Genomic DNA, 15,009 nt, shown 5'->3' with positions numbered 1-15,009 from the left:
TCCACGCCGTTCCAGACAGGGCAGGTCACAAGGAAGATTGAAAACAACAAACGGCAGGGATCTAGACAGCCACAGACCTGAAACAATTCGCGGTCCCAACCACCTTGGCTAACCACATTCCGGGCTGCGTTCAAGCCCTCAAGAAAACCTTGCTAGCTTGATAGACAGCTAGCTAGCAGCTAGGCTAGCTGCTACGCCAAATAGCTTCTCAGACCTGGCCTTGGTCGGCAGGATCACTGGACAGAGACTAGCAGTCCCAGCAACTGATGACAACTGCGTGGCGGGATCCAAACTAAAAAGTTAGCTAGCTACTAAGAAACTTTCCAATACACTTTTCAAAACAACAAACCGAACTCAAAATAAAATAAAATAAAATAGGATTTGTCACATGCACCAAATACAACAGGTATAATAAATACAACCTTACTGTGAAATGCTTACTTTCAAGCTCTTAACCAATAATGCATTTTTAAGAAAAATAAGAGTTAAGAAAAATATTTACTAAATTAAGTAAAGTAAAAAATAAAAGAGGAACAATAAAATAATAACAATGAGGTTATATACAGGGGGTACCGGTACCGAGTCAATGTGTGGGGGTACAGGTTAGTTGAGGTAATTGAGGTAATATGTACAGTACCAGTCAAAAGTTTGGACACACCTACTCATTCAAGGGTTCTTCTTTATTTGTACTATTTTCTACACTGTAGAATAATAATGAAGACATCAAAACTATGAAATTACAAAGTAGCCACAGAAACCGTCTAAGTGAAGCTCATCTGCGTGCTCATTGTCCTCACCAGGGTCTTGACCTGACTGCATTTCGGTGTCTTAACCGACTTCAGTGGACAAATTTTCACCTTCAATGGCCACTGGCATGCTGGAGAAGTGTGCTCTTCACGGATGAATCCCGGTTTGAACTGTATCGGGCAGATGGCAGACAGCGTGTATGGCATTGTGCGGGAGAGCGGTTTGCTGATGTCAACATTGTAAACAGAGTGCCCCATGGTGGCGGTGGGGTTATGGTATGGGTAGGCATAAGCTACGGACAAGGAACACAATTGCATTTTATCAAAGCAATTTGAATGCACAGAGATACCGTGACCACATCCTGATGTCCTGCCATTCATCCACCTCCATCGCCTCATGTTTCACCATGTCGCAAGGATCTGTACACAATTCCTAGAAGCTGAAAATCTCCCAGTTCTTCCATGGCCTGCATATTCACCAGACAAGTCACCTATTGAGCATGTTTGGGATGCGCTCTGGATTGACGTGTACGACAGCGTGTTCCAGCTCTCTCCAATATTCAGCAACTTCGCACAGCCATTGAAGAGGAGTGGAACAACATTCCACAGACCACAATCAACAACTTGATCAGCTCTATGTGAAAGAGATGTGTCGTGCTGCATGAGGCAAATGGTGGTCACATCAGATACTGACTGGTTTTCTGAGCCACGCTCCTACCTTTTTTAAGGTATCTGGGACCAACAGATGCATATCTGTATTCCCAGTCATGTGAAATCCATAAATTAGGGCCTAATGAATTTATTTCAATTGACTGATTTCCTTATATGAACAGTTACTCAGTAAAATCTTTGAAATCGTTGCATGTTGCATGTAATATCAACACAGGTAGACCGATCAATTAGTTATAGTGTTTTTACTAATATACATTTTTTTAATGAATTATTAAGTGATTAAAACTCAAAACTCAAAAAAACAAATCGGTAACGGAATTTGGCTTCAATAGGATATCATAGTAGTTACAAACCACAGTTGGATCACCTGCTACTGTCCTCCCTTCCACTGGCATACTTTTGGTTGCAGTTTTTTGATCTGGTCTGAACCAGCCTTGATTACAACATCCACAGACGTCTGGACCGACCTTCATTTGGCCCAAACATAGACGTCCATGATTTGTTCAGATTTAGTCCGTTCCAGTAGAGCACAGTACAGTAAAGAAAAGTAGAGTATAGTTCAGTACAGTACTGGACAGTACATTACAATCCAGTAGAGCACAGTAGAATAATAAACAGAGTATGGTTCAGTTCAGTACAGTACAATACAGTCATGTATTTTACAGTAGAGTAGAATAGAGTGGAGTACAGTTCAGTACAGTACACAGTAGAGCACACTAGAGTTGAGTACACTATAATGTACTGTACTTTACTGTACTGTACTGTAACGTACTCTACTTGACTGTACTCTACTTTACTGAGCCCTACTGTGCTCTACTGTGCTGTACTTTGATGTCCAAACTTGTGAATAGACATCTATGATTGGACCAAATTTGTTCTTGCTTAGTGGCAGAGCTCATTAAAATAAAAGCCAGTGTGTAGAATAATACCCAAATATGCAAAGGAGGATATTGTAATCCACTTCACTTACTGTAGTTCAATAACCAAAACAGATTGTTTTAACCCCAAGGTGTCATGTCATAGCTGACACCCCATTCTTTCTGCAGACATCTCTGAATCTTAATTTGGAGCAGATATTTAACAGAGTTTTTGGAAAAGGTGGTCACATTTTACCTAAATTCTGTTACCAAAGTTGGCATCTGCACAGTTCTTCCAGTAAATGTGTTTTTGTAAAATTGTCTGTGTAATTTGTTAAAAGCGGTCCTTGTGCATAGAGGTGTATGGTTTGTTAAACTTTGATGAATGTTTTTTGTTTGGCACACATTTTAAGTGAATAATCTCCGCAATTCCGTTTCCGTGAAATTGCCCATAGTGGTTTGTCACTGTAACCTCTGGCTGAACTAGGTTACATTTGAACTCATGACTTTGGTACCGCAGGTTTGTGCAAAAAAAATGTCTCTGTCCAAATACCTTTCACAACCCTAACAGTCTATGGTGCCATTTCATAAACAGTCTCTCCTGACTCTCCTCCTCCTCTCAGCCATTGGTAAATATAAAATGAGGCCATCAATCAAGAATTTAGATTGGAGAAACTCACCGGGCCTCCTCCCTCCCTTCCTATCCTTTCACCCAGACTAATCAGACAAGCTGGCCGGGAACGCTAACAGCCAAAGGAACAGGCTACTCTCTCTGTCAGCCAAACTCTTATTTAACCTGTTTGTTCTAGTTGTACACTCCACTCCTCTTAGCCAGTTGATTACTGCTTATCTGTAGAATATTTTTCTCTCTCTCCGTCCCTGTTTTTATTACAGTCTGAATCTATGTGTGCACATTTAGGGGGAGAACAAGCATATTTTGTTATGTAGATTAATAGCTTGTGTGTGTGTCTAGTTAAAAAAAGGTTAAATAAAAATAAATTAAAATGTATAGTATATGAGTGTGTGTGTTGAAGTCACAGTGTCATACCCAAGGACCTGATCTACTCAGAGAGATAAAAGTAATCAGGTAAGTGCTCTTGTGTCTAATTCTGACCTGAGGTATTACTCAATCAACAGCCAAGCCAATGTTTAACTACACCAAGAAGATACAGAATCCTCCTGACACCCAGTTTGACAGTTAATAAATCGGACTAGCACTTCTCTCAGTGCCTAGACATTAAACCACAGATATTTCCAGTGATGGAAAAAGCACTCAATTGTCATAATTGAGTAAAAGTAAGGATACCTTAATAGAAAATGACTCAAGTAAAAGTAAAATTCACCCAGTAAACTACTATTTGAGTAAATGGCTAAAAGTATCTGGTTTTAAATGTACTTAAGCACAATGGTGGAAAAAGTACTACATCGCCATACTTGAGTAAAAGTAAAAGTAAATGGTATACATCAAATTCCTTATATTAAGCAAACCAGATGGCACAATGTTCTCGTTTTAAAAATGAACGACAATCAGGAGCACACTTCAACCCTCAGACATTACTTACAAATGCCGTATTTGTATTTATTGAGTCCGCCAGATCAGAGACAGTAGGGATGACAACGTGTTATATTTATAGGTGCGTGAATTGGACCATATTGCTGTCCTGCCTGAGCATTCGAAATATAACGAGTACTTTTGGGTGTCAGGGGAATTGTATGGGAGTAAAAAGTATCTATTTATTTTGTAATGTAGCGCAGTAAAAAATATAAATAGTAAAGTACAGATACCCCAAAAAACCACATAAGTAGTACAACACTGGCTATATCTGGTTATTTTTCTCTACACTTGGAGTGGTAAGGAGGAGATGTGTGTATGCGAGAGATTGTGAGTGTGTACTGCTTGTTTGGTGCCAGTCTTTGTTTAGTAACTGGAGTACATATCCTTAATTAATATCATAATTAATAAACTTTTGTGTTTCTATGTCAAACGGCTTTGTTATATTTCAGTCTTCTGTGATGCATATAAAGTGTAATAATGGGATGTAAACTCAAAATGTAATACATTTCAAATCTATATCTGAAATGAAACAGGTGTCTTTTTTTAAAGCCCAAAACCATGTGTGTGAGGTGTATACTCTTGACTACCAAGAAACCCTCCGTGTGACCCTGATTTAACCCACTGCAGTAAAAGGTTAACTCAGGGCCGTAGATAAAGACTACAGCCAGTTTGACTCAGTATGACTCTACAGTAGTTTGACTCCACGTGTGTGGTGTCATAACTGATGTAGCTTAGCCTTTGAGAAATATTCCACTTTTGGCACTGGTGTAATGCAGGAAGGGGTGAAAGGGGGGAGTGAGTTAGTGTGTGTACGTGTGCATGCGTGGTTGTATAGGTCTTGTATAGGCCTGGAGGGGGGAAGTGACATGGACAGAAGAGAGAAAGTCGTAGCTTAATGGAAGAAAAGTCCTACATCTCTTACAAACCCAGACAATGGCTTTGAGGCACATGATGGGAGTTTGAGCTCCTTCTACTCCGTCTTCTGTACTCCTAGCAGCTAATGGCAATGGGTGATGTTGAGAGGTGGCTGTTGATATGAGGCAAGATTGGCCTGGGGGATGAGAGCTTTAAATGGGTTTTCTGTGTGTGTGTGTGTGTGTGTGTGTGTGTGTGTGTGTGTGTGTGTGTGTGTGTGTGCGTGCGTGCGTGCGTGCGTGCGTGCGTGCGTGCGTGCGTGCGTGTGTGTGTGCGTGCGTTTGTGTAAGTGTGTGTGAGGTTTGAGAGAGTACTTTTGTATTGCTCTGTGCTTGCATGGTTGTCTGGAGCAACTTTGCTCCCTCTCTCTCTCTCTCTCCCTCTCTCCATTTCCCTCTCGCCCTCTTTTTTACTTTCTCTCGTGCTCCAGTTAAGTTATTTGAGTGGCTGTCTCCTCTCAGACTCAGAGGGCTTGTCAAAGTGTGTACTCACTCCCTGCTCATTCACACTCCACTGCACCCAATACACTAGGTAATAGACTCGACACACTCTCCCTGAATCTGACTCACGACCCACCAGCGCCCTCGGGGGCAAAACGTCAAATCACGAAACCCCTGTTGCCCTTCCTGTCAGACACATATACTCTCTCTCTGCCTTTCATTTTCTCTTCCACTTCTCTCTCTCTCTCTCCCTCCCTCCCTCCCTCCCTCCCTCTAGTCTCCCTCCCTCCCTCCCTCCCTCTAGTCTCCCTCCCTCCAGTCTCCCTCCCCTCCCTCCCTCCCTCCCTCTAGTCTCTGTTGTTAAAGAATATATTTAATTTTAATATGACTATCTTGTATAAGTAAGAATACAATTAAAGAATACATCATTTTCCCGTGTTTTGTGTTTTTTGTGTTCTTGCACATTATGGTGTCCTGGTCCATAAACTGTGGGGATGCATGATTGGGTTATGTTTATTGTTTGCCAGGTCTGGTGATTTTGAAAGTTTGTTTTTCTCAGTGAAGTTCTCATCAGGAGCAGATGATGTGGCCAACACTCATAAGAGTTACCTCAACAGCAGGCAAATAGATAGCACTTCAGAGGTCTTCTCTATCGCCCTCTCCGCTCTTGCACTTATTTTCTCCCTTGCTCGCTCTCCATTTGTTGCGATCCCCTTTCTTCACAATTTTCTGTCTAACTCTCTCTTTCTCAACCCTCTTTATCTCTATTTTCCTCTCTCTATCTCTCTTTCCCTCTCTCTCTCCGTCTCCCTCCCTTTCTCAGTCTGTCCCTCTGTCTCTGTCTCTGTCTCCTGTCTCTATCTCTGTCTCTCTATCTCTCTCCTCCATGGGTGAACTAATAGTGTGTAATGGTGTGGAGGGTTCCTATGGGTTGTTTGGCTGGGATGTGTCTCTCTACTGCTGGGCTGCAGCCTGTCCACTCAACCAGGCCCAAGACAATACATGTTCTGTACTCTGATGATCAGCCCCAGTGGTCTGTGTGTGTGTGTGTGTATGTGTACGTGTGTGCGCTCTGAGTGGCTGTGATACAAGCAGGAACCCAGCTGTGAAGTCAGAAGGGTGTTGATTAAACTATACAGTGCCTACAGAAAGTATTCAAACCCCTTGACTTTTTCCACATTTTGTTGTGTTACAGCCTGAATTAAAAAATGTATTAAATTCAGATTTGTTTGTCACTGGCCTACACACATAATACCCTATAATGTCAAAGTGGAATAATGTTTTGGTTTTTACAAAAATTTTACAAATTAATGCAAACCAAAAAGCTGAAATGTTTTGAGTTAAGTATTCAACCACTTTGTAATGACAAGCCTAAATAAGTTCAGGAGTAAAAATGTTTTTAACAAGTCACATAATAAGATGCATGGACTCACTTGGTGTGCAATAATAGTGTTTAACATGATTTTTGAATGATTACCTCATCTCTGTACCCCACACATACAATTATCTGTAACGTCCCTCAGTCGAGCAGTGAATTTCCAACACAGATTCAACCACAAAGACCAGAGAGAGTTTCCAATGCCTCACAAAGAAGGCCCCCTATTGGTAGATCGGTAAAAATCAAAAAGCAGATATTGAATATCTCTTTGAGCATGGTGAAGTTATTAATTACACTTCGGATGGTGTATCAATACACCCAATTACTACAAAGATACAGGCGTCCTTCATAACTCAGTCGCTGGAGCGGAAGGAAACATCTCAGGGATTTCACCATGAGGCCAATGGTGACTTTTAAACAGTTACAGAGTTTAATGGCTATGGTAGGAGAAAACTGAGGATGGATCAACAAAGTTGTAGTTACTCCATAATGCTAAACTAATTGACAGAGTGAAAAGAAGGAAGCCTGTACAGAATAAACATATTCCAAAACTTGCATTCTTTTTGCAACAAGACACTAAAGTCCAATTTGTAAGTCGCTCTGGATAAGAGCGTCTGCTAAATGACTTAAATGTAAATGTAAATGTAAAGTAATACTGCAAAAAAAATGTGGCAAAGCAATAAACTTTTTGTGCTGAATACAAAGTGTTATGTTTCAGGCAAATACAATACAACACATTACTGAGTACCACTCTCCAAATTTTCAAGCATAGTGGTGGCTGCATCATGTTATGGGTATGCTTGTAATCGTTAAGGACTGGGGAGTTTTCAGAAGGAAAAAAAGACATGGAATGGAGCTAAGCACAGGCAAAATCCTAGAGGAAAACCTAGTTCAGTCTGCTTTCCACCAGACACTGGGAGATTAATTCACCTTTCAGCACGACAATAACCTAAAACACGGATAAATCTACACTTGAATTGCTTACCAAGAAGACAGTGAATGTTCCTGAGTGGCCAAGTTACAGTTTTGACTTAAATCTACTTGAAAGTCTATGGCAAGACCTGAAAATGGTTGTCTAGCAATGATCAACAATCAATTTGACAGAGCTTGAAGAATTTTGAAAAGAATAATGGGTTAAAAAGAAGAAACCCGCACACTGCCCTTGATAGCAACACTGCTCTTTAATAAGCTTTACGTATCGACCTCGAGGCCTTCCTCAGAGCTTTTGTGAGTTTTTTTCAATTAGCATCCTTATGTAGACATAGCTCCACCCACATCCATTCAATGCATCAAATGGGGTTGGAGTTGAGGGAAAATAAGTACGTTTTACCAAATATAACAATGTGCATTTCATAAGTATTCGAATAAAGTGTGTATATAAAACATATTAAACACGTCTGTAAAACCACAATGAGGACATCAACACATCAAGCAAGTTTTCATAAATCATTGGGTACAGCGTGAGAAAAATGTCAGAGTAATCTGAAATGGTGGCATTAATTCATAATTCATTTTAGTCAACTGTTACTATGCACTTGCAAAAAAGATAGCTCAGATGTGCCTTTTGAATTTTGAAAATAATAATGGGCAAATGTGGCACAATCCAGGTGTGGAATGCTTTTAGAGACTTACCCCAAAAGACTCACTGCTGAAATTGCTGTTTCTACAAAGTATTGACTCAGGGGTGTGATTACAGAACTTTAAATGATATATTTATATATTTAATTTTCAATACATTTTCAAAAAAATTTAAAAATATGTATACAGTATTTCAATAATTTTGAATTCAAGCTGTAACACAACAAAATGTGGAATAAGTCAAGGGGTATGAATACTTTCTGTAAATCTGCTTTGCAAGGGTGGAGTATGTGTGTATGTGTGTGTGCGTGAGGGATGGTTGTAAAAGAGAATGATTTGTCGATGGGTTATATAGAGTAAGGGTGGACAGGGTTGGATTGGGCTCTATTTAGGTTGAGAGTTCGAATCATATCACAAACAACTTTAGCATTATTAGCAACTTTTCAACTACTTACTACTTTTAAGCTACTTTGCAACTGCTTAGCATGTTAGCTAACCCTTCCCCTAACCACAACCCTAACCTTAACCCTTTAACCTAACTTATCCCTAACCACTAACCCCTAACCCTACCCCTAGCCCACCTTACATTAGCAAGCTAGCTAATGTTAGCCACCTAGCTAGAATTCGTAACTTATCATACATTTTGCAAATTCGTAACATATTGTACGTTTTGCAAATTCGTAACATATTGTACTAATTGTAATTCGTAACATATCATACGAAATGGGGGATGGACATCCAGAAATTAATACATACCGTACGGTACAAAACGTAACATATCATACTAAATTGAGTGTCTTGGATTTACTTACAGAATAATACAAAATGTTCTGAGACCAGGTTGTTTACCAAAAGGATTTGTTGCAGATAAAAATGAAGTAGTGCACACAAAATGTATTTTTTCGCTTAAGTTTTCATGTACCTAATAAAAATAAAAATGTCAATGTGTTTCCAATTGCATTTGCCTTAAATAGCAAATGTGCCTACTCTGGTCTTGGTATGTGCACTCTAGCCAACAGCTCGCAGATCAGACTGGTCTCATAGACTAGACGTAACATAGTAAATCCAGGAGACAAATTAGTATGATATGTTACGGTTGGTATGGTTACATAAGACAGAAGGTTACTTAAGGTAAAAACATAAGAATAGTAGGTTGCGTGTTCGAGTCTCATCACAGACAACTTTATAATTTCAGCTAATTAGCAACTTTTCAACTACTTACTACTTTGTATCTACTTAGGGTGTTCGCTATCCCCTTCCCCTAACCCTTTTAGCTAACCCTTCCCATAACCCTAACCTTAACCCTTTAACCTAACTCCTAACCTTAAGCCTAACCCTTAACCCCTAGCCTAGCTAACATTGGCCAGCTAGCTAATGTTAGCATTATCCACCTAGCTAACGTTAACCACAACAAATTGGAATTCGTAACATATCATATGTTTTGCAAATTCGTAACATATAGTACATTTAGCAAATTTGTAACATGACATTGCTTCACCAAAAGCCTTCACATGTAAAGCTGTAGTGCTGTCTGGGATGAATGAAGCCTATTGTAGACATACTGACCTGTACATCCTGGGTCAGTGTGCTAGTGTGAAATGTAGTAGACCTCATGTGATCTGCTGAACCTTACTTAACACTGGAATTAGAGCTGTGTGTGTGTGTGTGTGTGTGTGTGTGTGTGTGTGTGTGTGTGTGTGTGTGTGTGTGTGTGTGGTGTGTGTGTGTGTGTGTGTGTGTGTGTATGTGTGTGTACAGGGATCATAACTTAGCTTTCTAGACTGTTGTACAACCTTATCTTGGCTGAGGAAAATACTGTGCAAATGCATTAAGCCCTTCTGAATACTCTCACTCAACCATACATCAATGTGTAATTTAACTGAAATATAACCAGCAACCACTTAAAATCCTTCTATATCTTCTGTATATGTAATGGGTTAAATATATCTCCTGTCACCTCCAGAATAATGTAATTATATGTGCTGCAGGGAAAAGACAGAGAGGTTTGGCCTACAATAACGGCAGAAGTTGAATGGATGCCAAGCTGTCACACAGTTGGATGACATATCGGAACCCTTCACATTATTTATTTATACAGATGGGCCTCTGGGATTTGAATGTGAGTGTGTGTGTGTGTGAGAGAGAGAGAGAGAGAGAGAGAGAGAGATAGAGAGAGAGAGAAAGAGAAGAAATGAAAATGGCGTAATTCTGTGTGTGTCATTGAGTTAATGGAGGCCTTGGCCTGTGTAATGGAGCCCCTCCCTCTTGGACAGAGCAGATCATTTAATTAACGTCAGCCTTCTCTCCTCTCTCCTCTCTCCTCTCTCCTCTCCTTCTCGCCCTCCCTTCCCTCTTTTCTAAGTGACTCATCTGCACATAGTGCTGCTCTTAACACTCTCATCCCCATCCTCTGAACTAATCCACAATATAGAGCTGTCCAACATCCTACATCATCTTGCTCTTGCTGCTGGTGAGTCTCTGATCCACCTCTACGCAGACGACACCATTCTGTATACTTCTGGCCCTTCTTTGGACACTGTGTTAACAACCCTCCAGATGAGCTTCAATGCCATACAACTCTCCTTCCGTGGCCTCCAACTGCTCTTAAATACAAGTAAAACTAAATGCATGCTCTGCAACCGATCGCTGCCTGCACCTGCCCGCCCGTCCAGCATCACTACTCTGGACGGTTCTGACTTAGAATATGTGGACAACTACAAATACCTAGGTGTCTGGCTAGACTGTAAGCTCTCCTTCCAGACTCACATCAAACATCTCCAATCCAAAGTTAAATCTAGAATTGGCTTCCTATTTCGCAACAAAGCATCCTTCACTCATGCTGCCAAACATACCCTCGTAAAACGGACCATCCTACCGATCCTCGACTTCGGCGATGTAATTTAGAAAATAGCCTCCAATACTCAATAAACTGGATGCAGTCTATCACAGTGCCATCCGTTTTGTCACCAAAGCCCCATATACTACCCACCACTGCGACCTGTACACTCTCGTTGGCTGGCCCTCGCTTCATACTCGTTGCCAAACCCACTGGCTCCAGGTCATCTACAAGACCCTGCTAGGTAACGTGCCCCTTATCTCCGCTCACTGGTCACCATAGCAGCACCCACCTGTAGCACGCGCTCCAGCAGGTATATCTCCCTGGTCACCCCCAAAGCCAATTCCTCCTTTGGCTGTCTCTCCTTCCAGTTCTCTGCTGCCAATGACTGGAACGAACTCGAAAAATCTCTGAAACTGAAAAACACTTATCTCCCTCACTAGCTTTAAGTATCAGCTGCCAGAGCAGCTCACAGATCACTGCACCTGTACATAGCCCATCTATATTTTAGCCCAAACAACTCCCTCTTCCCCTACTGTATTTATTTATTTATTTTGCTCCTTTGCACCCCATTATTTCTATTTCTACTTTGCACTTTCTTCCACTACAAATCTACCATTCCAGTGTTTTACTTGCTATATTGTATTTACTTTGCCACCATGGCCTTTATTATCTTTACCTCCCTTATCTCACCTCATTTGCTCACATTGTATATAGACTTATTTTTCTACTGTATTATTAACTGTATGTTTGTTTTACTCCATGTGTAACTCTGTGTTGTTGTATGTGTCGGACTGCTTTGCTTTATCTTGGCCAGGTCGTAATTGTAAATGAGAACTTGTTCTCAACTTGCCTACCTGGTTAAATAAAGGTGAAATAATTAAAAATAAAAATTAATTCATTATTTTGTTCAACGTTCATCTAATAGCTACACGTTCATGCATAGAGAAAATGGCTCCATCCATCTTTATCCAGTACATTACATTCTTCTCACACTTTATGGGCTTTTAAGGTTTACGGATGGCAGCCATATTTAGGGTTATTGTTATGATCCATGATGTACTGGCTCTGCCCAAAGTGAATGCCTGCTTTAGCCTGCCTGTCATTATAGAAGGCAATTTGTTGCTACCAACAGTCTGGTACCAAAGGCTAGCTACCCAAACATTCACAAAAGGAATCTTCTGGTTGATAAGCTTTAGCCGACCAATGCTCTCTGTTTTCTGCATAGTTCAGACTCATTCGCTACAAAATGAAGATGACATACAGAACCCCAGCAAGCACAGACGGTTTGACAACGTTTGCGTTTGGTTCAAGTCTGATGCCATTTTTGAGATCGACCCTGGCCTGAATGTGGGTGGTTTACAGTAACTAAATGGCGCTTTCCTTTCTGTCCATCTCATTCTACAGATTGTAAAGCTTTATCTGACCTCTGCTCTGTGTTTTCTACAGGTGGTATAGCAGGGGGTATAGAGATCTGTATCACCTTCCCTACAGAGTATGTGAAGACTCAGCTACAGCTGGACGAGAAGGCCAACCCTCCCAAATACAGGGGCATCGGTGAGTGTCTGACTGTGTGTGTGTGTGTGTCCTCTCACCCCGCAACACAACGACTTTCTCTATCCATCTCCCTTCATACCTCTCTTCCTCTTCTTCCCGATGCATCTATCCTTTCTGAGATACAGGGGCGTCAGTGTGTCGACCAAATCAATTCATCGCCATCTATCTCTATCTCTTGCTCATGCTCCATTTCTTATTCTCACTATCTCGCTCCCTCTCTCTCTTTCCCTCTTAGGATCTAATTATCAAATTACCCATCATCCTCAGGTGCATTAGTGAATCTGGCAGGCTGTCACGCAACTTGTTTGTATGACACACACACACACACACACACAGACACACACACACACACACACACAAACACAAACACACACACACACACACACACACACACACACACACACACACACACACACACACACACACACACACACACACACACAGTCTGGCTTCTCTTGGCTGGAGCTCTGAGGATCTGAGACCATTTTAATGAGCCCTGCACACAGCTGTCTCTGCCTCATACTAAATAGCTATGTTCGTCAAGGAGTTTTCTCTCCATGTGTGAACATGAACTTATTTGAATACTCTCTGTGTGTCCATAGCTGGTTGTGTGTTCATGTATTGATGTGTGTGTAGGTGACTGTGTAAAGCAGACGGTACAGGGTCACGGGGTGAGAGGACTGTACAGAGGACTCAGCTCACTGCTCTACGGATCCATACCCAAATCAGCTGTCAGGTATGTGGATGGCATCTAGCCCTAAACACGCACACACCAATTATTTTGGTCTGTTACCCACAATACATAGCTGAAATGTCACGCTGGTCTCGTGTGTAATTATGTTATTCTTTCCTAGAGATTATATTTATTCGACCTACCTGCTTTATTCCACAATAGACCGTTCTATGGAGACCTCAGTCTCAGACAGGGGTATTTAGCATCTCTCTTTCTCTGAATGTGTTTGTTTGTGTGTATGTGTGTTAAAGAGCAGAGTTTGTCTTTAGAGTGGACAGACCCAGCCATGCGGAGCAGAGCTGCCAATTCATGTATCAGTGGAGATACAGAGAGGAAAACCTGTTGGTGTGTGTGTGTGTGTGTGTGTGTGTGTGTGTGTGTGTGTGTGTGTGTGTGTGTGTGTGTGTGTGTGTGTGTGTGTGTGTGTGTGTGTCAGTCAGTCAGCCTAGGGGAAGGGTTCAGTAGGGAAACAATGCATAGAGATGGACAGGGCAACAACAGTAGGCCACATCATCTGTCTAGTCTGACAGCTGTGTGTGTGTGTGTGTGTGTGTGTGTGTGTGTGTGTGCTTTACATAATTGGGTTAAAAAAGAAGGGAGTGCTTTTCTTCTCCCCACTTCTTCTCCCATTCCCTCTGTACCCCTCCCCCTACCAATCCATCATTTTCTCCCCTTTCCCACCATCTCCCCCATCCCATTAGCTGATTGCCTGTTATGTACAGTGTGGAGCAGTGGGGGGAGGGACGGGGAGTGAAGGAGATAAGAGAGTGGTGAGGGTGAGTCCAGAGAGACACCTTGCTTTAGTGGAGAGACTGACCTTTTTCATCCTCCCATTTAACTCCACCTGCCTTCTCATCCACCCCTTTCCTTTTTCCCTCATCGTTTCTTTCCCATATACCTCCCTCCTCCCCTCATCTCTTGGCAAGGGGCAACTGACTTTGCAGATAGAGCCCCAATGGGGTTTAGGAGATGTTCCATGGTCTCTGTGACGACCAAGGTGCCTCTGACTCATCCTGGACTTTGGCTGCCAGCCCAGTTGTTATCCATCATGTTGGGATGATTAAAACAATTCTGTCACTTTGAATTGGCTAAAGAGAGGAGGTAGTTTAGCCTTAGCACATTGAAGTAATTTTAATGGGGTGCTGTAAGGTATAGTATAGTGAAAAAAAACTATACTGCCACTTCCTTGCAGTCCAATTAAGGTGGATGAGAGAGAGAGAGACCTGTTTCGAAACTACTTTCAATCTATAAAGGCATCATTGCCTTTTGTTTGCCAGTCCGCGTCTGTGTGTTCCTGCACGACAGAGTATGTGAGTTGTGAAGCGGCTATCACTCAAACAAACTAACATGATTCTTGAGTAGAGACAGAGATACAGATGCTGCATTTTAATGAACCAAAAAATATGAAGCAAATAAAAGACAGCGAAAGAGAGTGAGAACAAAAGGAGGGGTAGAGAGGGAGAAGAGATGAAGAAATAGAACAGCGAGACACACCCAGAGATGGAGACAGATCGTCAACGTCCGAGACAGACAAGAAGACATCGGTCAGACCAGAAACTCTCGGGTGAGACGGCAGAGGCACAATAAACCTAACCTCGTGAAACCCGCCTGATCTTGCCATGTTTATTTGTCACATGCGGCGAATACAACAAGTGTGGACTTTACCTTGAAATGCTAACTTACGAGCTCTTTCCCAACATTGCAGTTAAAAAGTATGAAAATGAACAAATAGATAACAAGAA

General features: G+C 41.6%; 1 protein-coding gene across 1 annotated transcript in view; it reads left to right on the top strand.

Moving 5' to 3' along the window:
* LOC106585061 (tricarboxylate transport protein B, mitochondrial) overlaps positions 1 to 15,009 on the top strand; it is a 30,466-nt gene that overhangs the window by 5,934 nt on the left and 9,523 nt on the right. The window contains exons 2-3 of the mRNA XM_014170824.3: positions 12,427 to 12,534; positions 13,171 to 13,270. Coding sequence (XP_014026299.1) covers positions 12,427 to 12,534; positions 13,171 to 13,270 — 208 coding nt within the window. The remainder of the gene's footprint in view (positions 1 to 12,426; positions 12,535 to 13,170; positions 13,271 to 15,009) is intronic.

This window comes from Salmo salar, chromosome 24 (assembly GCF_965601325.2).
Source record: "Salmo salar chromosome 24, fSalSal1, whole genome shotgun sequence".
Taxonomy (NCBI): Eukaryota; Metazoa; Chordata; class Actinopteri; order Salmoniformes; family Salmonidae; genus Salmo; species Salmo salar.
The sequence above is the reverse complement of the archived record's forward strand: the minus strand, read 5'-3'. Positions and strand labels throughout refer to the sequence as shown.